This window comes from Diuraphis noxia, unplaced genomic scaffold, assembly GCF_037042655.1.
Source record: "Diuraphis noxia isolate RWA-SAM2 unplaced genomic scaffold, SU_Dnox_SAM2 contig0002, whole genome shotgun sequence".
Classification (NCBI taxonomy): Eukaryota; Metazoa; Arthropoda; class Insecta; order Hemiptera; family Aphididae; genus Diuraphis; species Diuraphis noxia.
In genome coordinates, this window is record NW_028301712.1 from 82580073 (window position 1) to 82603213 (window position 23141).

A 23141-nucleotide genomic window follows, 5' to 3' on the forward strand; every position below is an offset into this window, starting at 1 on the left:
TATTGTATTCATAATATGTATATTTTTATTTTTACAAATTTGATAAACAATATATCTCCTCGAAATGGTAATACAGTCAAGTATATTAATATACTAAGTATAGTATTATAATATAATAAATACCTTAAGGTAATAAATACTAAATAGTAATATATACGAGGTCGTATAGCTTCATCGGCGTGGTCCTCTAACTATAACTTATAAAATAGATAGGTACGGTTTGTAATCGTTACAATGTATAATAATACAATAAACTATAACACGATATACTATCAATACTATGCTGTGTCTTAGCTAATTGTTTTAGAAATGCACTAATTTTATAATAACAGAATAACACATATCATCATATTATTATACCTATTATTAATATTACATCTTTGAAACATATAGAATTGAACAATGTTACAATTAATCTTTGTTTGACGAGACTGATATCAAACTACATTAATTATTAATTATTTGGTTTCAGTAACATAATCTACTCGACTCAACATCGCATTCAATTAATTGTGAACGTTAAGTATCATTTACTGTTTAATGACTAGACAATAGTTGAATAGTGTTATGTTTAGAAATAACTAGAAGAGAAATTCTTGAAGATTAGATTAATTCAAAGGTCTGAGAAGAAAATTCCCTCTAATTTACCCCAAAAAGTTTCATTTTATACCCTTTCAGAAGTAAGCGTAATCGAATAATAATAGTAATATTTTTATTTTAAAGGTGCAGTTATTCTTATGTTATTTACCGTGTTTAGCTTCTCAGGCCTGAGGGTAAAGATGAGTTTTATAAAGTTTAGTATAATAGGTATGTATATAGTGTACAAATACAAATTATAAGAATTTATATTATATCATGTTGAAAGTACCTATAATTTATTCGATGAAGGAATGTTTTTTTTGTTTTTTTATAGACGAAATTATTACTATGGGACTTATATTTCGTAATTGCGAAACTTGTTGATAATGTCTGCATTAGATTTTGCGTCCCATTTTACTTTGTTGGCTCCCAAGTTCACTCCACCTTCAGATGCTCTCCTGGACGCCTTTGAAGACGAAGCCCCTTCATCACCTTCCGGTAGCATTCTATCTTTAGTGTTCATTTGTGCCCAGTGCATAGACTAAAAAAAATTCAATTATTACGATATCATATTCTTCATTGTTGTAGTTACAAATTATCATTTGAAAGATTTCTATATAATATGTTTTAGGTATGTAGGTACCCATCATAATATATATTATATGGGCTAATAATGGAAATTAGTGCTGTACTACCTACAGTGAACAAAGTTAATACATCTAACTGAACAAAATACTTATACTATAATAGAAATATAGAAATATATAAGGTAGTACCAACTTAATCAGTTACCGGATTAAGTTTATTGTTTTCACGAAAAGTATTTGCTATATTCAATACGGTGGTGATGACTGCGTGGTTTTACTATACGGATCGAGTACGTGGAAACAATTTCAAAACGGTTCCCGATTTCAAAACTTATTATATCGAAATGACTAACTCACTCGCGGAAATGACCCAAACATAAGATTTACTAAAATAATATGGTACACGCGTTCTTTTTTTTTTTTTTTTGATAATATTATATATAACGTAAAATGTATCGATATTTTTTTGCCTGCAGGTAAAATATAGTTGGCAAAAAATTTAAAAACTCGTTCTATGCACATGCACATTTATCTAATGATGACATTTTAGAAGGATTATTAAGTTCCAAAAATATAATTTTAATCAAATCTGCAGCGAATATAACGTTCGCGACGGTTAATCAAACATTTGATGCAAAAGTACCTACTTAGAAAATTATTGTTTAGGTAGCATACTGTGTGTCATATACTTATGTATACATGCGGTATTATATATGTTTTGTTAAAAGAATGCTGCAGCAATAAGTTCCTACGCATAACAGTTGGTCGCTGCTTACGAATTTCGTCCCTTATAAAAAGAAGGCACCTATATTACTGATTGCGTCCCGGGGGTTTTTTTTAACACATCTGAATTACGTTCCCATTACCTGTGATATTTAAAATTTTTAAAGACCCAATTAATGGTTATTATTATTAATTATTTAGTATTTTAGTATTTTCGATTTAATAAAAACGATCACGTTAAAGCTTTGATAATTTTCTTGTATGATACGTTCTGACACTCAACAAACATAATTATTGTTGTAGTGCGCAGTTCAAACTGTCCCATACTCTACACGTACCTATCAAACATCGTAGCATTTACTAAAACAAACGTACAATTTCGATAGGTAGTTAATAAAGAAACATGTTTGATACAAATAATGCCAGATCTTCTATCGAATAAATTAGTATAGATTCATAAGTAAAAATAACCGGGACACAACTAGTATTACCACTATTGTCTATTACCCCCAAAAATACCCGGGACGCAATTCGGAAGGAATAACGAGGGCTGATAGTAAAAAGGTTCTGTGTCAAAATAATTTTATTGTACAGTAGATTATTTTTTAGGTATGTTCAAATACATAGAACCTTTTTGCTAATTTCTAACTTAAAACATGAGCCATCGAAAACTTATGATAACTGATAAGAATATTTGAAAAAGTGAATTTCGAAAAACAACAACGTAGAATCTTTTTACTCTTAGCCCACGCGTTCAATGCCACGGGACGCAATTCGCATATATGCAGCCGCGAGGTAGAACAAAATAAAATCGACGCCCTATATATGGACGCTCGATATCTCTGCAGTACCTATATTGTTATTAATGTTTCGAATTTACACGAGTTAAACACGAACGGATACGCCACTACAATCTACAGCTAAACTACCTACTACTACACATATGTATTTTATCGTATGTAATTCACAATCCGTACTTGTTGGAAATGTTCTTTGTTGCTCAGCCACGTTTTATAGCTAACAGCCACGCCACTGTTCTTCCATTTGTCGTAGGTTGCCCGTTTTTCCGGATCGCACAGCGTTTCTTTAGCCTCCTATATATAGCACACACGAATACATCATTCGAAGAGGATAATAATAATAATAATAATATAATAAAAAATGGTAACCTCAAACGAGGCGCGAACGCCCATTATATTGCTTACATTAAGTTTCTGGAACGTTTCTTCTGCCTTCTTGTCGCCGGAGTTTTTATCCGGATGATACTTAAGGGCTCTTACTTTGAATTCTGCGCTTATTTGTTCCGCCTATATTCAACATAATATCTTACATTAAACACAAATCGTAATAAAGCGTTTATATCAAGGCACCCAATGGGAAAAAATTTAAACAGTTAAAATATTATTTATTTAATCTATAAAATGATTGCACACTGTTTTTTTTTTCTTTTTTTTTTTGTAGGATTTTATCTCTTTTATTTAGTTAAAAACATTGAACGCTCATATTGGACGTATACCAATTAAATTTATCAACCACAATTAATGATGCTTTCAGCATAAATAATTTAATTGTGGAACGGTTTTAGGTGTTGCTTTTTCCAACCTTTTAGTTGCACAATATAATATATTGCCGGTTATACTGCAGCCATACATTAATCGTTTGATGTTGCCGTGATATATATTATAGTGATGGCCGAGTTTAGAGAATATTACTATACAAAGTGAAAAATATTTCGTTTGGTGTTTTGCAATCAATAATAATAATATTAATATGACATGATGCATTTCAGTATTAACATTGTCACTATAAAGTAAAATATATCTAACTGATAATGATAAACTTGTACAAGTTGTAATCACATTAATTATAAAACGTCATCGAATAATAGACATATACAAGTACCTAATATACATATTATCCAGTGACGTACGCAGAGAAGGGGCTAATGGGATGAAGTCCTCTTCCCCCATTGACCATATTATTAGTATTATTATTTGTTTGTATAATAGTTACCCATTATTTAATATAATATCTTAAATCATGTGTTTACCTAGTTATTACAACCATAGTCTATAAATATATTTATACATAACTACTATTATAATATGATTAAGAAAGTATATACCTATTAAGCTTTATTTTTCAAATTTTATCTTGAGACAACTAAACGATTTTTTTATTTCCCCCCCCCCCCCATTGAAAAATTCTGCGTACGCCACTATGCGTATCTATTATAAATTATAATGTAATAAATGCTTTTTGTTTAATTGAATTATTTAGCCAACGAGATATACAAATCAAAATAATATAACGGTCGGTGTTTTGATAAAACATACAAACTGCATCCATCTGCACCCATCATGTAATGGGCGTATATCGATTCCGCCGACTACTGTTTATCCCTCCCTTGTTAAAGTATTTCAAAATATACAGTCCTATTATATATATATTAATAAAATTTATAATAATGCAAAACTAAAATTATAGTCTAAATTGTATAAGATAATAAAAATAAAACGTGTCAATATATTATATTTAATTCAATAAGAAGCAATGGATAAAGAAGAAAGGAGGAACCGGGTGTGAGATGGGATGGTCTTGAATGGCCTTTAGAAGTAGAAGAAGGTACGTTTGTTACAACGTATTACGCTACATATAAATGTCAATTATTACCTAACTGAAATCTTATCTTTAAGATATAACCTATATATATATACATAGGCACAAATAGTGTTTAAAATCTGGGGGGGCTGAAGCTGGAGCTCAGATCAGGATACTGAATACTCTTATGATGCTTTTAAATTAAATAATGTGTATTATGTAGTAAAATCATTTGTTTTTTTTTTTGAGGGGGGCTTCAGCAATTCTTAGGGGGACTAAGCCCCCTAACCCCCCCCCCCCCCTATTTGCACTTATGTATATATATAATTGTTATCATTTTATACATGAATACTATATACTTTAAAATATATGTACAAGGGGGGGGGGGGGATAAACTGTGTCCGGCGGAATCGATACAAACCTTTTTCCTAAACTGGTATAGTTTCGGCGGAATCAATAATTCCCCCCGTAACCACGTGTCCATATAGACACCACCTAAAAAACTGTAACAATGTACCTTATGAGGTTATTAAGTACAAGAACTCACAGACACAAAAAAGAGTTTTATATATCTATACAGACGAAGTTATGTGCATTGTATATACATTATACCCATTACGGCCTTTGTATATTATGTCTTGAATTGTCTCACAGTATTATACATAATTAGTTCAGTGTATACCTACGTGTATTGTGTATGCAATAATACAGAGTTTTGTCAACTTTTAAGGTTCAAATTCTACAATACGGTTTTCAGTAGCGCGTGCAACTGCAGTATGTGTGTTGTGCCTACATTATATTATTATAATGTGTTTTGTCAAATCATTTGGTATGGTTGTATGGATAATGTAAATATAATATTCTATACACATGAAAAGCTTACGGCTTTACCTTTTACATTTTGTAAGTATATATATAAATAGCTTCAATAGGCTGCAGTTTGTCCACTCAATGATGAAAGCGTACGGAAAGCAAGCCGTTTTTGAATAAAAGACGAATGATACTCTATAATATTATGTAGTTGATGAATGAGCAACAGGTGTAGTACCTCGTAAGTCGTTCGTGTATTTTATAACACTTCAATATTTCATTCATTGAAAAATGTATAGCACCTACCAATAATATTCTATTGAAATTATTTTATGCAAAATATTTGTATGCAAACATCTTTATAAATCGTTGACTTTATAGGATATTATAGTAAATTATTTTGTCAATCTTTAAACATATCATATTAATTATTTTAATCTTAATTTAATGTTCATCTATTCAAAATTAATTTTTGATTTAAACACAAGTGTAACGCTGATATAGGATTCATTGTTTTCAAACAATTGAAATAGATTATTTATTTCGTATCAAAAATTAAATAAGTACCTACACCTATTTAAAATATTAAGTATCAAAAAGGTTGTATTTAATTTGGAACATACAAAAAAGATTTAAATTTAAGCAGTACAAACAATTTTAATTTATGTATAATGAATAATAATTATACAAAAATATGAAGTTAATTAACTTATTATGTGAATAGTGAAATACCGTAAAATATCAATTCGTTATTGATGTATTTAAAAATAAATCAAGTTATCATTAGTCATTCAACTGTAATTAAATCATTTTATAGTTGTACGAGTATTTAATTATACCTAAATTAATTTTACTGACGTTACTATTCACGTTTTAAATATAAATAAATTATTATTACGTTTCAATGTTTCAATGTTACAAAGTTTGAACAATCTAATATAAACTAAAATGAACAATGCATTACATAATTGCATAACCGCACATAGGTACTAATAAAAATAAATGTCATATAATAATATTATAATTTATAATTATAATTATAATTGTAATTATAATATTATGATATAGTAGGTATTTAGTCCAGGTGGCAGTATTGTGCTAAACATTTCCCACTCGTTCCTGGTTTTTTGAACGGGGGGGGGGGGAAAAAAAAAGTAGGTATTTAGTATTTACTATTTAATAATATAATATGTTATATAATGTCATAATGTATTGAATTTTTTTGTAAACAATGTAGATATTATACAATTATGTGGTACTCTTAATGGTAGACTGATTTATCATTTATGTATAATAATAATATTAATCATGGTGATGGCGATTGAACTACAATTAATAGTGATTGAACTACACAACGAGATTAGATCAATTAGAAGTTATTATAATTTATAATTAACTCAATTGATTTTAATATAATTATATCCATAAATAATAAGTGTTTATTGGGTATAACCAATGGTACAATTTACAAAAATTATTTATTTCTTTTTTTTTAATAAATAAATAAGCCTCGGCGTCTATGGCCATTGGTATAAAAGGAGTTTATTATTAAATGATTATGATATTGTAGAATGCGTAAATTTAGAGTCCTGTTGTTTTCACTATCGAGAGCTCCAATTCAACTGGTTAAAAATTCATAAACAATTTAATTCCATGGACTTAATACCATATAATTATCTCGAGAATGTTAATATATTTATTGTAGGCAGCTATTTAAAACATTCTGATATATATTTTAAGAATATTATTAGTATAATAAATGTGTAAATGTGTAAATGTAATAAGTTTATGTCGTCAATAAATGTATAATAATATGTTTGACAGTTAATTGCTGTCTGGATATACAATATTAATATAACATATAACATGATATAAATGCTCTATACCTACATAATTTAAGTATAAGCATTCAAATTATTTTTACTTGGTTAATATTATTTACATTTTATATATATAAATGATATAATGAGTATAAATAAGCATTTAAGTTGCATTAAATTTGCATTCTCGATAGTGTGTATTCAGTGAATGTTTGGTAGTATAATATGGTAAATAGTTTAAAACGCTTTTCATCTGTTACCGGATTATGTGGCCTGACCGTTTATAATGAGAAGAAAGCAGGTATATAGTTACAAGACCTTAAACCTTTAATGTGCTTTTAAATATTTGCGAAATTATGTTTCTCAACTCTGGAGAACAGCAAAAATAAATTGCTAACATTTAACATATTTTGTAAATATTGTTAGTAATATTATCTATAGACTATAGTATTTAATATATTTTATTACGTACCTACCTATACTATACCAGTGGTACAAGATGGTAACCTTTTATTATAAACTATATTGTGAAAATTAATCACACAAACTGTTTACATCTAGATCATTTAGTAAACGATAGTAAGTAAATCATTGATCTTCTATATGTATTATGTATTGTGAATTTTGATTATAACTGAATTATAAATGATGGTAGATTATATATCTACTTATACATATTATTTTTTTTCAGAAAGTAGTACAATTAACAGTTTGATAAGTAATATTGGTATTGTATTTGTAGCTTGAATGTGGCTTAAAATAGGATTATACTATTCATACATTTTTTCAAACATTCATTATTGAAAAAAAAAATATATAAAAATATAGAGTTGTTAACTAGTTTACGCTATTTCATCACCATATACATTATAATGACGTTTTAATATCATCACACATAGGTATTTTAATATTTTATTAGATTATAATAAATTACGGTTATAGTCGTTATAATAACATACTCGTCCCTATTATAATATACATCTATTAGCAAGCATAATACCATCTACAATAGAGTATATTATTATATTATATTCGAATTACTGAAACTTCAATAGGTGAAAGTAACATTTTGGACTACATTGAATATATTTCGAAATCATTTAAATCATTCAACAGATAAGACCTTGTAGAAGATATTAGTTTGAACAATTTTAATAGAGGACCTTGGAAAAATAGTTGTACGTCATACATACTATTTTTCTTATGTGTTGTCCTGATAAAAATTAACTTTATAAAAAAGTTAGAATTTAATATATGTTATTAATATAAAATATTGTAATCCATCAAATTTTAAATACTTTTTCAACTAAGGAAAAACTGAATTAAAAATAATAAAATTTCAAGTGACTAAAATATTTTAAATACAAATGTTAGAATACCGTGTTTGTAATTTTTGCAGGATATCTACAATTTACATGTTACATAATACATAATGTTATATTATTATGAATATATAATTGTTTTTTATAACATACCCATGGCTATATTATATTTGTATACCTAGGTACTTAAAATGTATTTTATAATAGTTAGCCGAGAGTGCAGTAGCTATATATGATCGAAATTAATTAAAACGTTTAAAATGTCGTGCATATAACACTTACCTATGAGAAATGTTAACGAATTTATTATATTTAATATATATATATACAAGATGTAACAGATAGAACTGACTTTTGTTCAAATTAATATTTTTTTTTTTTCATTAAGTAACCCTTGCGCGACATGCATAATACATTTTAGTTTTGGATAAATTCAAAATAGCCTATTTTATTTGTGAATCAGATTATAAGAGCAATTTTGATGGTAAAAAGATTTATCTAGTTCAAGTAGTTTATTTTTAGATTTTTTTTTTTGGTTAAATTAATTTGGTTAAAAAAATAACTTTTTAAAAATACGATTTTTGAGAATTTGCTGAAATGAATATATTTCTTAAATTAATATTTTACTTATCATATAATATTAACAATTTTTTTTCATACGTTTAATTAGCATTTTATATTTTTTTTTGATCAGGTCTTTCCGTTATACCCTGTATATTATATTATATATTTGTTTGATCAAATTACATAAAAAGGTTCAATTATTATTAGGTTGACAAATATAAATTTAAAAAAACAAATAATACCCATGAAAAACATAAAAAAAGCATTTTAATTGTCGAGGTGAAGTTTTAATCTAGTGTGTACCTACACCCGTATTACCTGATTATCGTATGTATTTTAATTTCGTTGAACGACGTCCTCTTTAATTACGAGTAATATGTACATTCGAAATATATGTCATGTTGTGTGGACTGTTACTCAAAAATAAACTCTAGGTACCTACGTGACTAAATCGCCTATACGGCCAAATCACATACTATAGTACTATACCACGATCTATATGACTATATTTTCATTATAACCTGTAAGTACCTTTAAACAATAGCATACACGTTCTATTATAATACACCATATCAATAAATTACCAACTGATAATAATATAGTAGTGACCCTGGTCGCGCTTGTTATGGTTCCATTAAAAATAGTGTGGAGTGAACGGATTAATTTTATGTTGGTGGTTTATCCCAACTGTGCCCAATTTGCATTCGATTTAACTATACCTCATTTTACTATACCTTTTCGCTCAAGTATATTGTACATAATATTTATGTTATAATTTATTTCGTATTGATTGATTGTATATTATTATTTATTAATTTATTATTATAATAATTATCCTCATAATTTCTGGTGTTTTAATAATGCATGTATTTTCTATAGTTATCTATGTGTGTAACGAGTAGTTCGACAATATTTTACGCTTACAATATTGGTGATCAATATTATTAATATCTTTTCATCCGAATCTACTGTTACGGGGGACAACGGTGTGCTGGTACACTTGCACACACACACACAAGCGCGCGCGTTTGTAGGTAGGACTGCAGGCTTTGTATTAATCCTTACGACCTTTTCCCATCCTGTAGCGGGATATTGCAGCCTACTGACCATTATATTCGTATATTATTATATATAATTTAACCACCACGATAATGTCTTCCCAAGAGTATTTTTATATATATATATACAGGAAGATTTACCAACCATGTTCACCATCTCCCCTTTTAACCTTTAATAATGCTTTATTCAAATTTTGATTATTTAAATGTGTAAGTATAATATTTTTAAATACTAAGATTTTTATAGGTACCATTTTAGAAGTGTAATTTAACGATACAAGCTTTTTTTAAATGCTAGCAGCCTCTTTCATTTTAAAATATTCTTAAGTAAATGATTTTAAAGTGTATTTTAACTTTAAGTACGAAGTACATAGTCTATGTACTATAAGCTTTGAAAATTATAGCAAAAATCAATATAAATCGTCTAAGTAAAACTAATATTAGTATACAATGGTACTTGTTAGATAAATATTACATATACAATTATTGAATATAGAACCATTATTAATAAAGATTATTATTATCCTTAGTGGCCATTTAAAGTTTAACAACTTAGATTTTAAATTTATATTTATATTTGTCATAATTCATAATAATTATTTGATTAGGTAACAATTAAAATCAAAAAGAGATAGATTTGTTTAAAAAAGAACTAAATCACTTGTCACCACAGAGTAATACTTGGTCAGGTGTAAAAAAATTTAAGCATTTATAGATAATAATTATGTTCTTTAAAAGTACTTAAAAATTATTATTTGAATAAACGCGTTATTCAAGAATGAAAGGGAGCGAGAGTATTCATAATAAATCATCCTGTATACGTACATAAATCATAATATGAAGTGTTAATGTGTCCTGAAATCGTAAATTACCCTTTGCGAGAGTAATCAGTACCTATAGTGACGACTGACGAGATATTATAATGATAATAATATGTTTAAATAAGCACGCAAGTCGCACTCGAGACGGTTTTTATTATAACCGGCTTGTAATGCCGCACGCTATATTGTATACCACCCCTATACAGCTGGTGGTATAAATGTATAATAATAATTCTTATACTGGAAAAAAGTGCACGTCGGTAAATCGCGTTGCACGAGTATACACACTTTATATTAAGTACTATAGATATTATATGCTGCAGGGTGATGAACATTTATATTATTATTATACCTATTGGCTATTATAATCTTTCATAGATAATAATAATAATAACAAAACGTTGTCAACAATAATGAATTAATCCCTTTATGGCTATACATATTATAATCTCATAAAACAGAAATGCTACTTAATACCACGTAAAAAATGAATCGTATAGTAATCATGATATAAAATAACAAGCGTAATCGGCTCACCGTAGACGTCTGGTCGCATCCCAACATTTGGTAGTAGTCGTCTTGGGCCGACGACTTGTCGTACGACAGTATTTCCGAAACGCTGGTCATCGCGGGGGGACGGACAATCGACGTGTGTGTTAGAATAATAATATGTTAATAATTATGATTATTTTAGATAAGCGTGTTGCGGCGAGTCCGCGCTCGTTGATCGTTACGATGGTATTAACCGTCGAAGGACGGTTGAGAATAAAACTAGGCAAAACAAATCCGTAGTCGTCGTCGCAGCCGCTACCGGTGGAGCGCGGCCGCTGTTGCTGTCGCCGTCGTTATCGTAGCTACTGTGCGCTGCACGCCCTACCGCAATCGTGCGCGTGACTCACTGACCCAGATCGCGCGTGTACCTACCAAACAGACACATACACACGAGTTTATACAAAAACTACACACCCACAAACGTATAGGTAAAGCACTATACATATACACTCAGCTTACAACGACGGCTGCTTTGAAGCTCATGATTGGGGGTGGTGGGATGGAGATCTCTCACTCACTCGTTATTCACTCTTTGACGACAAATCCGCCACTGTCGATTTTTTTTTCACCTTCATATATGTATTTCTACACAACTGTAAGTGTGTGTGTGTGTGTGCGTGCGTGTGTGTGTGACGTGTGTGTACGCAGGTGTGTCAGATGATGAATTTATCCTTTTTTAACCGTGCAATATCACGTAGGTATATATAATACCAGCTTTCTATCCTTTCGATGTAATATTTTATTTTTCGTTATTGTTATTACAACGCTCGGGTGTTATATAGCTGTGATATATATATATATATATACATATACATAAGTGTATTATTGTTATTTAAACGCGCCCGGACGTGTCTATGTACATACACAGTACACCTATACATGTGTATAGGTAAATAAAATCTACGAGGAAAATTAAAAATAAAATCTCTCCAGTACGTATACATTGTGGCCGGGCTGCTGAGGCCGTAATCGTTAAACTGCAGCAACACGCTCCCCGGCAGAATCAACCCCGCTCACCCGCTAAGCCTATATTAGTATTTTCTCATTCACCTCTCATCCGCAATCGTCAGCTCCCACTCGCCTTCTCTCTCGGCTACTCTACCGCAGCGTGCGTTTACGTCATCGCTTTGTCCTCTACCGTTTCCCTTGTCGCACCGCACCCGGTATATGTTCTCCAACCCCACTGCTATAGTGAGTTATTGACGGATCTGTTTTCTACGAGCTACATTACAACCTTTGCCGAACTTACGCTCGAAATGCCTACACGATTTATTATTTTACTACCTATATATTATTATATTATCACGCGTAAAGGTATTATTTGTATATTATTGCTTGTACTGTATAGGAAATATATAGCGCAGCATCATGATGTCTGTATGGTCATGGGGTGATGTTGGCGATGAAAGGGCGGGTAGACATTGCAACAGTCTCCGGTGTGCAAAGCAAATAGTGCAATATTTTATTTAATGAAGGCCATGGGGGGAGGGGAGGGGAGAAAGGTAAACGGAATGAATAAAATACACACCATAATAATTATTAATTATACTGCACAGCAGGCGTGTTTCCCGACGAGCCGTTTGATTATCGAGATCACTGTTATTGTACCTACATAATACGTAGTAATATCATACATTGTAACAATAATAATTGCATTATACACATATGGTGGGTAATATTATGCAAATTACGAAAAATTATCTATAATATAAATTAGGTTAGTGGACTCTCGGGATATTATCGAGTTTTGTGTTGTATAAGTCTAAAAGATAGCTATTAAGTTTAAAAGAATGTTTGTTTAATGTACTGCAGGCTAAGTGTGGCTTTACAGACGCAGAAAAAGAATATGCTATAATAGTAGTTGGTAGAACTATGCATAGCTATACGTGGGCATAAAAAAACGTTTGAAAGTAAAAGTTTAGTAAATGCTATAGAAGCACTCAAAACTAGAAAGGAAACTGGAGATAAAGAAGTAATATCGGAAATCATAACAATTTTGAAAACACTGTCAGAAATTCAGAAAGTGAAAAGTATAAGCCGCCATGTGGCTTAAATGGATACATTACACGGGAAAAAAACAGTGACAGGATGTGGCTATAGGTCTCTAGGAGGTACCACAAAATAAGAGAAAATGGGATATTATTTTATCCCTATTATTAATAAATGCATAATAATCGATGTTTAAAATTAGTCAAAATTTAAAACATTGTAAATGATTTAAATCGTACTTTGTGATATGATAGGTAAGTGATTTTTATGGGGCCGTCACGTTATTGATGGAACAAATATATAAAGGTTAGTACGGTTTACTACCTAGTATGTTGAAAGATGCATGATTTGAGTTAAAAACTAAACAATAGCTGTTCAATTATTATTATGAAATTATGATAATGATTAATCTAACCTCACCTATATTGCAATTTTTTATTAGTACACACAATTACGCGTATTGATATGTAAATTGGTTTGTTTGGAAACTGTAGTTAGAAGAGTTCATAGTAGACTAGTAGAATTACTAGAACTACTATGAGACAACTTATATCCGTCTAGAAATAGACTATCTAAGTAAATATAGTTGTTTTTTTTTTTAAATAATATATTGTACAACATGATAATATGACACAAATTATGTACTATGATAATATATATATATTATTATTTGATTATCTACATAATACTATTATAATATAGCCTATTTTATTTAGTTTAAAATTAATTTTTTTATACATTTATTCTTCATTACTTCATTTTTAGATTCTGAACGAAGCGATGAATGTATTGATTTTACAATGATGTGTGTTTTTTTTGTGTCTGTGTACCTACGTCCTACAGCATAACTAGTCGAAATAATGTTTCAATTTCAAACTTTGTGGGTGGTTTCTGATGTAAAAGTGAATATCCTTGGTGCATTATAGAGGTCAAAAGTAAACATTTTCCAACAGTTTTCAAAAAAATCGAGAAAAACAAAAAACAAAAAAAGTGACAGAAAAACGGGAATTTTTACGCAAAACCAGTTTTCGAACAAATCGATTTTTTTACATGGTTGTAATTCAAAAACTAATCACTGTAAATACTTGAAATTTTCACCAAATGTTTATGTCAGTGATATATATATATATATACAGTTTAATTTTCAAAAATTTTTGAATTTTTTGAGTTATTTATAGACCACTGAAATTTTCGATTTTTTTGAGAATTTTTTTAATTTCACTTGAATCATTAGAAAATAATTGAACACTCACACAAGTATCAGAAAAATTATTGTCTTATCAGGGGTTTTATGATATGGAAAAAAACGAGCTCTATATATATATTAATTAAAAAAAAATTTAAAAATAATGATTTACACTTAGTAGTCGTAATATGAAACAATACTGGTTTCCAAATGGTCCTCTTTGGTTCTTTTACAGTTGTACAAAACAAATGTGCAAATGCTAGAATTCCACTGCCATAACCATAACTATTGGTGTGCCTATTACACTATTTAGGTACACTTTTACACATGACTGCAAGGACCATCCATCGGTCTCACAATAAAACCGTCATATGCGGGTATAGACAATACTGGTATAGAATGGTAGCCACTATATGCTATTAATAATTGTTAAGCTTGAATAAACTATTGTTTGTCAGTATTTTCAACTGACATTGAATATTTAGTTGGTGAAGGATATGATGGCGCCGAGGCCTTGAGTGAAAATTTTAACGGTGTACGGAAAAAAATAACTTGGTTGTATACAACAAAATAGTTTTGTAAATTGTTTTATGGTTGTTACAACCAAAATATACTTATCACAACCATAAATATTGTTATTTACAAAAAAGTTTACTGGAGTTTTCACAGTAATAATTTTGTTAACAACTGTTTTGTAAATTTTACATGATTCATATTTATAATAGCAAATTTACTGTAATAGATATTAAGTTTAAAAAATTACCAAAAATGTATAGTAATCATGAAAAAATATCTGTGTATTTTCTACCAAACTATCTTTAAATGTAACGTAAACATGTTGATATTATTATTAGACTATTAATAGCATTGAATACGATTTATATATTTTACATTAACTAGATGCTTTTCTAATATTACCAAATACATGTATTTGAAACAATGATTCGGGAAACTCACCCAGCTGGATTCAACGTGCATTCGAGCACACATGTTATGGCACATGTAATCTAAAACGTAGAATTTCTATAAAGAGATTGAAAAAGATTTTGAAAATTATTTCACGTATTTTAGGAAATGCTAATATCAATGTTTAGTAGACATTTCAAGTTCTTTATGGATTTAGGTTGTTGTTATATGAATAAGAAAAAAACAAACGAAATCCGTCTTGTCGAAAATGGGTGTTGATTAATGTTTTTTTAGTTATTCCCAATGATTTAGAAGAAAAGAAATATCTCACATAATTTATGCCAATTATACCAGGCAGAAACTGATGGTAACGAAATAAAAAATCTTGATGGTAGCTGGAGGTTGAGCGTAATCAAGAGACTTCATGTACCGTCTGTAGCCGTGTGGTATATAGTATGTAAAAACTAACAAGTTATTTAAACCCAAAAATGGTAACCTTATGGGTTCACCAGAGAACGCGTACGGAAGAAAAACCGTATTAGTGCGACACATGTGTCTCAAGTCGATCGTAACCTTCAGTAATCGCAAGGTACATATAGTTTGAGTATGGTTATTGGCTTACTATCTGCGGTTAAACCTCTGTGAACCATGACACCTGCAGCAGGTGCTGTCGTTTTTAGAACATCGCGTTTATTTTCTATACTTATTCTGCTGTGATATAATTAATAGCCGTAGTTTATCAATAATCATTAATAAATCGTTTTTAACCGCCGTTTACCACCAAAACACTTTGTCATCATTCATTAGGTATTTGTTATTAAAAATTACAGATTTCTACGCGTTGACCATTACGAAGCATAATAATATCCAGGCACCCAGCACGCGGGAGAAAAAACACGAAGCATTTTTTAAAAATTTAAATGATCATTATAGGCGCGTGATATTAACGCAGTTTCTTTTGGATTTTTACGTTCAGTAGGTAAATGTCGGTCATTACTCTAACAAGTCAATTATTATCCGTTTTGTTATTCTCTGCATTTGAAAACTAATTAGGTAGTTTAACCTGGTTGAATTAAAAAAGTCGGTAAGTAGGTACATAGCTGTGGTATTACCTATAATATCGTAAGTTTAAAATTATCGTCAAAGCGATAGATTAGGTACCTACTATGAGATATTTATACTGCACAATTAACAACTGATTTCGACCATTAACGTTAATAATTTGTTTCAACCACAATTATACCTACGGCATAATATTAAATCTCCCTAATCCGTTTATCTTCGTGACCATTATTATTTCCTCACCATCGACTCGGTTATTTGTCATATATACTAGCTGTGACGTCGACGGCAACGATACAGTACATGTAACATGTGTCTTATAATAAGACTCTTTTGATGATGTTGTATTATTTACTTTTAAATATTTATTGCCGTCACATGACGTTTGCGTGGAAAGCACTCAGACTTGTCAAGCTGTAATATTATTGTATACATTCTCGGGATGATTTAAATCCTACTTCTGTTGAGTTCTGATTCATTCCGCGCAGCACATCGGGGGCTGCATATGCGTGTAATATGTGTATAATACATCCAGAACTTTCTTCTAAAAATTATTATTATTAATCATTAATTCCCAAATTATCACTCTGTATTCGACCGTCTAATGACAGCAATACGCTTTATTTTTCTTTGGCATAACCAGAATTTTCTAGCAAAGAGGAAAGCGGGTTTACTTATATTACGATTAGTACGAGACGTTTTTATACATATTATATTTTGTGTTATAATTTTTGGTATCACAATGTATATTATACATACTATATAATATTAATATGATATATGATGTGCAATAAATCTTGTGATTGCTAAAAACACATAACAATTTTGATTAAAATTACACAAATGTGGAACATTAAATACCACATGGTAGGAAGGAACTTTTAACATATTTCTAGTACCGTATGACTAACAATTTTTTCTTAAAAGTACCTAATTAATTATCATTTTCATTTTTTCATGTATTTTTTATTTATTTTTATATTTTATAATAAACTGCTTAAATTACTCAAAAACTTATAGTAACAAAGAAAGTGTTATTAAAATATTATCCTATTTCCTAATAATTTATTTTTTATTTACAAATTTATTGTATGATTATCTTAAACATGAATGTTTTAAAAACAATATAAATGCCTATTTAATTTGGATTTAATATAGTCTTGTAAAGAGCACTTAACATTTTTAACAAACGTGTAATAAGACTTTATTTCTGGTTTTACACGGAATTAGTTAAATTTTGATAAACATTTTAAATAAATAATTTATTTATGCATTATCGTAGAAAAATATAAATGGTATTATTTATGGTTTAGGACTTAGGAGTTAGGGGTATATGTTAATCCACCCTTGTATTTTTTGTATTATATCTACATTTTATCACCATACACCAGCGGTTCCCAAACTTTTAGAATCGCGGAACCCTTAGGAAATAGTTTGTGCTTTGAGGAACCCTAATGTGTCTTTACTTCCAACTCAACCCCATTTTTTCTAAAAAAAAACAATACTACAAAAAATGTTTCAGACATCACATACATCTGACGGAACCCTTGAGATAGTCCCACGGAACCCTAGGGTTTCGCGGAACACACTTTGGGAAACGCTGCCATACACTATATAGTGAATGTAATGTCAGTAACTATAAAAGTTGATAAAAAGTGGTATTCATTTTTAATTCTATCAGAAATTGAATATAACTGTCGCTAGTGTCACTGTACAACAGTGATATTGAGTGATAACAATTTTTCAAAGAGTGATAACGTTGATAAGCTGAAATTTGCGCGAATTTAAAATTTGTTCCGAATACTTTTTTTGTTGAGAATCTTTGCACTCAATTCTAGCCTAATTAGGGTAAAACAACAGTCTCTTCAAAAAGCATAATCATTATTCATTAATCATTAGTATTTGAATTTAGGCCGTTTCGTCCCCAATTTGTAATGAAATAAACACATAATATACCTACATCAATAATATAATTATTAAATAGTGGGGAGGTAGTTCACAACTCCGTCGGACATAAGTGATGATAAGATGTTGAATGTATCTCAACATTGAGTATATCACTGCAATGGATTTGTTAAATTTGAATTAAGTGATTAGTCATTAAACACAAAAAACCATTCTGAGCATAGATGATCTGTCAGTTTATAGATACTACTAATTATATTTTATCATTTAACCACATTGGCACTAGATAACTCGACAATGCTTCATTGTTCCTAGGTTTCAGTGTATAAGTATATATTGATTACATTTACATCATTGGAACTTTGATATGGGTGATTGTACCTACTTAGATAAAATTAGATATTTATTTAAGCATATTAACTTTTTTATTTTTTATAATAACTAAATTGTTTTATTTGTATAGAAAAACTTATTATGGTTACGTTTAGTAATAAAGTAGGTTAAATTCATTTAGATATGTCAAATGGTTTAAGATTTTTTTTTGATTGTGTGGTAATATAAATATTAAATTTTTTTGAAATAATAAATTAACAAATATATTTACATCAATTGTACTCCAGCTAGACTATAGGTAGCTTTAGAGTTAAGATTACTAAATATTACTAAATTATATAATATTCCAACATTTCGACTGTATCGTAGAATTTTTTATTTACACAAAGAAATGCTAATGATTGTCAAGAATAATATAATTTTGTTGGGACATTAAATCAGTCACTCTATCTAGTGTTCTTCAAATGAACCGCTTGACAAAACTATTGCATTTCAATGTAATTTTAGGTTGGATTTATCATGAAATATGAATTTTGTTTTTAATGTTTTATTTATAAATTATAGTTATAATTTTGTTCTATTTGTTTTTATATTTAAATGTTGGTAAAAAACTAATAAAGCATGTTGTTAAAAAAACAATTAGATTAGCTTATATACGAATAAATGATTGTAAATAAATTACTGCCATTTATCAGTAAAGAAATTATTAAGCCTTGAATATAATTAAAAATAATTAATTGAAATTCTTAAGAAAATTAATTTTTATCGATAGGTAGTAGGTACACATAAAAAAATAATTAGATGATATAAATATAATAAACTATAATTATTTTTTGACGTATTTTTGAACAAGAAGGTACTTATACAGTTTTAAATGTATAAATACAACGCGTAGGTATAAGTGGGAATTTGAATAAATTTGAGAAACTTCTTATAATAATTGTAGCTAACATATAAAAGTTTAAAGATCAAAGTAATGAAATTAATCTCAATGCCTCAATAGTCAAGGGACACGCTCTTCGCAATAGATGTCAATATGCCATATTTTTCACTGGATTGGAATATTGGATAAATAATTCAACTGTAATCGGAAAAAAAAATATAATAACTCGTTTGAGATTGGATTAAATAATAAATATGCATATACCTATATAAATTATATCGATAGTCTCTATTCATACCTTATCAAAAATTGTAGCAATTAATAAATAAATTTGAAAATTTTTATCTGAGAAATCCATCATTATTAATAATACCGCACTTAACTAGGTACAATACCTATACTCTAAAATTTCCTGTTGGGAACTTTTTCGATAAAAATTAAATTAAATTAAAATATATGTATTTTAAGTTATAATTTTCATATTTTTGCATTAGTTTTCCCATATTATTACTTTGAGTATACATGGGCAATATATTCAATTCTGACTATACTATATTATTTTAAATTTAACTTGATCCATAATGAAAACATCTCAAAATTCGTCAATTATAATGTGTCCCGTGGAGAAGTTCGAAGTCATATACGATAATTAAGGGTTTATGTCATGCAAAAAAGAAACCTAGGGGGTCTAACTTTTTTAATTTTTTACTCATGACCAATTTACTTTTTTTTCTAGACAAAACCAAACGTACTTCACATTCGCTGATGTAACTTTTCTTGTAATTATTTTCAATTCAAAGCTGTTAAATTGTGTTATCAACTAACATACACGATCAAACTAGAAATGTACAAATCATTTTTATCAAATTAAAAAGAAGTAAAAATGTAGATAAAAACTAGCATGTTTGAAAGGAAATCGCGTATAACTTTAAATAACGCCATTTTTACACCTATTTACTATTTAATTTTAATTTTATTATTCTACTGAATAATACCTAGAAATTTACCCTAAACATTTTTTCCATACATTTTATATATTTATGAGTTCCTACATGTCAATATATGCTTCACTTAAGCTAATTATCCAGTATTTAAAGGTAAATTAAAGGCAATATTATTATCTAGGGGCCTAGGGCATCTCGTGGGTTTAAATTATATTTTAGTTTTAAAACGAGTTATAATTATTTTGAAATTGTAAATTATTGTTTGTCTGTTTCTTAAAATACTTATAATTCACTTTAAAATAAAAAAATTAGTAAAAAGCCCATGAGATGACCTAGATGATAATCTTACTTTTAATTTTTATAATAGATCAATTTACTCTAAATTTTGATCAAACGGAGTTAACGCGATCTGCTGAGCGTACAATTTGTTATGCTACGCACTTGTAAGACACAGACAACACGTGTGGGTATGCCAATAATTACAATTACGACAGTCGTGTTTCACATTTAGCAGAAATCAGAATTTATAAATCATGGAAAATATGTAATCAATATTTTAAATTTTAGTTAATACTCTGTAATTAATAAAATTAAAATTAAAACTGGAATAAATATGAATTAGTTTAGTACTAATACGGCATTATTTGGAGTTATAGGAGATTTCCTTTCAAAAATGATAATTTTTGTCAACTTTTTTTAATTTAATAAAAATTATTTTCATATTTATTGTTCGATTGTGTATAATGGTTGATAGATAGCATTATAAAATAGGTTTAAGATAAAAAGTTGATAAGTTAAAAAGTTTTAAAAATACCTATATTAACAAGTGTTCAGCTGTTTGAGTTTGTTAAAAAAAAAAATTGAATTGAATTGCCTATGATAAAATTAAAAAAGGTTTTCTTTTCAAAACTTAAGGCGTATAATATTATATGACGCCGGTGAGTTACTTCTTCACGAGACACGTTGTTTTGTTTTATGATATATTTAGAACAATTTTTTCAATGTGTAATTGATTTAAAATGTAAAAATGTATAGTCAGTACCTTGACCGCCCCCCTGGCTTAGTCTTACAACTCATTGTATGATTTAGAAATAAATTAGCCATAAAAACCAAACAGGTACTGGGTTCCTTACCTATTGTTAAATAGTATTAAGAATCTAAATAGGCGTTCATTAATAAAAAGGTGCTATAATATTAGTTTTAAAAAGTAACTAGTATAGTTCATAAATATTAATTATGCATATTATGTTATATTTGATGAACAAAAAATAATAATTAATAATCAACGAATAATTTCATAACTTAATTAAATGCAATTATTGCAATGACATTGATGATATACGTCAACATAACATACAGCATGAGCAATCTAAATCAAATGATAACTTCTATGAAAAAGTTTGAGGAAAAATTAGTGTTATTAAATTGCTTAACAGGAAAAAGTGTAGCAAAACACATCATTAATACCATACCATAAATGGTGGATACGAAGATGAATATACTCGTATTTATAAATATTATACAGGGGGTGGACTGGATAGTGTGAGCTATACTGTGCTGTGCAGTGTGCGTTTTGAGAAAGTTAAATCTGTGGGTCAAGGCACCAGTTGAACATTTAACAATATTACATATAATATATTATAAAAGGCACTATTAGTTTATCATTATAAAATACTGAACCACATTTCCAAAACTTGCCAGTCCACCACAAAATTATGGTCATACAAATGTATGTGTGATAATAGGATTAATAGAACGAATATTCAGCTCACGTTAGAATTATCAAAATGGAAGTGGTAAACAAATTTACCAAAATATATGAATAATTGACATCAAAATGAATTTTTAGCAATGACGGAATGACTGCTGCATTAAATATAAGTACACCTATATTGATAACACTTGATCTTATTTATTCAAGTGTTTAATGTAGATATTTAAAGTGTAAATTTGAATATTGTTAATAATAATTGTAAGAGAAATTTGAAGATTATAATTATTTTTAACTCATTTGATCATTTTAATAGTAAGTACCTACTAATACTTAGTAACTTAATTAATTTATCCGTTTAATTAATCTAATATAAAATTTAAAATCACTAAGGAAGTGGTAGACAATAAAATGATTTTACCGAACCTTGGCTTTAATGATCCAACAAGTAACAACGTACATTTTTACTTATTATACTTTATTAGTAAATTGTATAATATAGAAACAAAATATTTGTAATTATTTTAATATTTTAATGTAATATGCTCCATATGCTGATGTACCTATTTATAGTGGTAACAATTAATATTGTTTTCCTAGTGTTCAAAAGCGTGATTTTTTTTTAATCTACGTAGATAGGTTATATATGAGAAGAAAAGTTCATATGACCTGCAATTTACACTGACGATTTTTATGGATTTTTTTTAAAAATAAGAAGAAACTCAATAATTATCCAATGAAATAATTTATAATTCTGTCTTTGACATGAATCGTGAAAAATATAC

At 28.7% G+C, this 23141-nt stretch overlaps 1 protein-coding gene across 1 annotated transcript; it reads right to left on the minus strand.

Annotated features, from left to right (window-relative positions):
- jdp (DnaJ domain-containing protein) lies at positions 1-11775 on the minus strand. The gene is made up of 4 exons (XM_015523936.2): positions 11423-11775; positions 3095-3196; positions 2867-2983; positions 1-1120 (listed from the first exon to the last, which is right to left on the minus strand). Exons 1-4 carry the CDS (start codon positions 11510-11512, stop codon positions 935-937), a joined length of 495 nt encoding a protein of 164 aa, XP_015379422.1. The 5' UTR covers positions 11513-11775; the 3' UTR covers positions 1-934.
- Positions 11776-23141: the final 11366 nt, after the last annotated feature.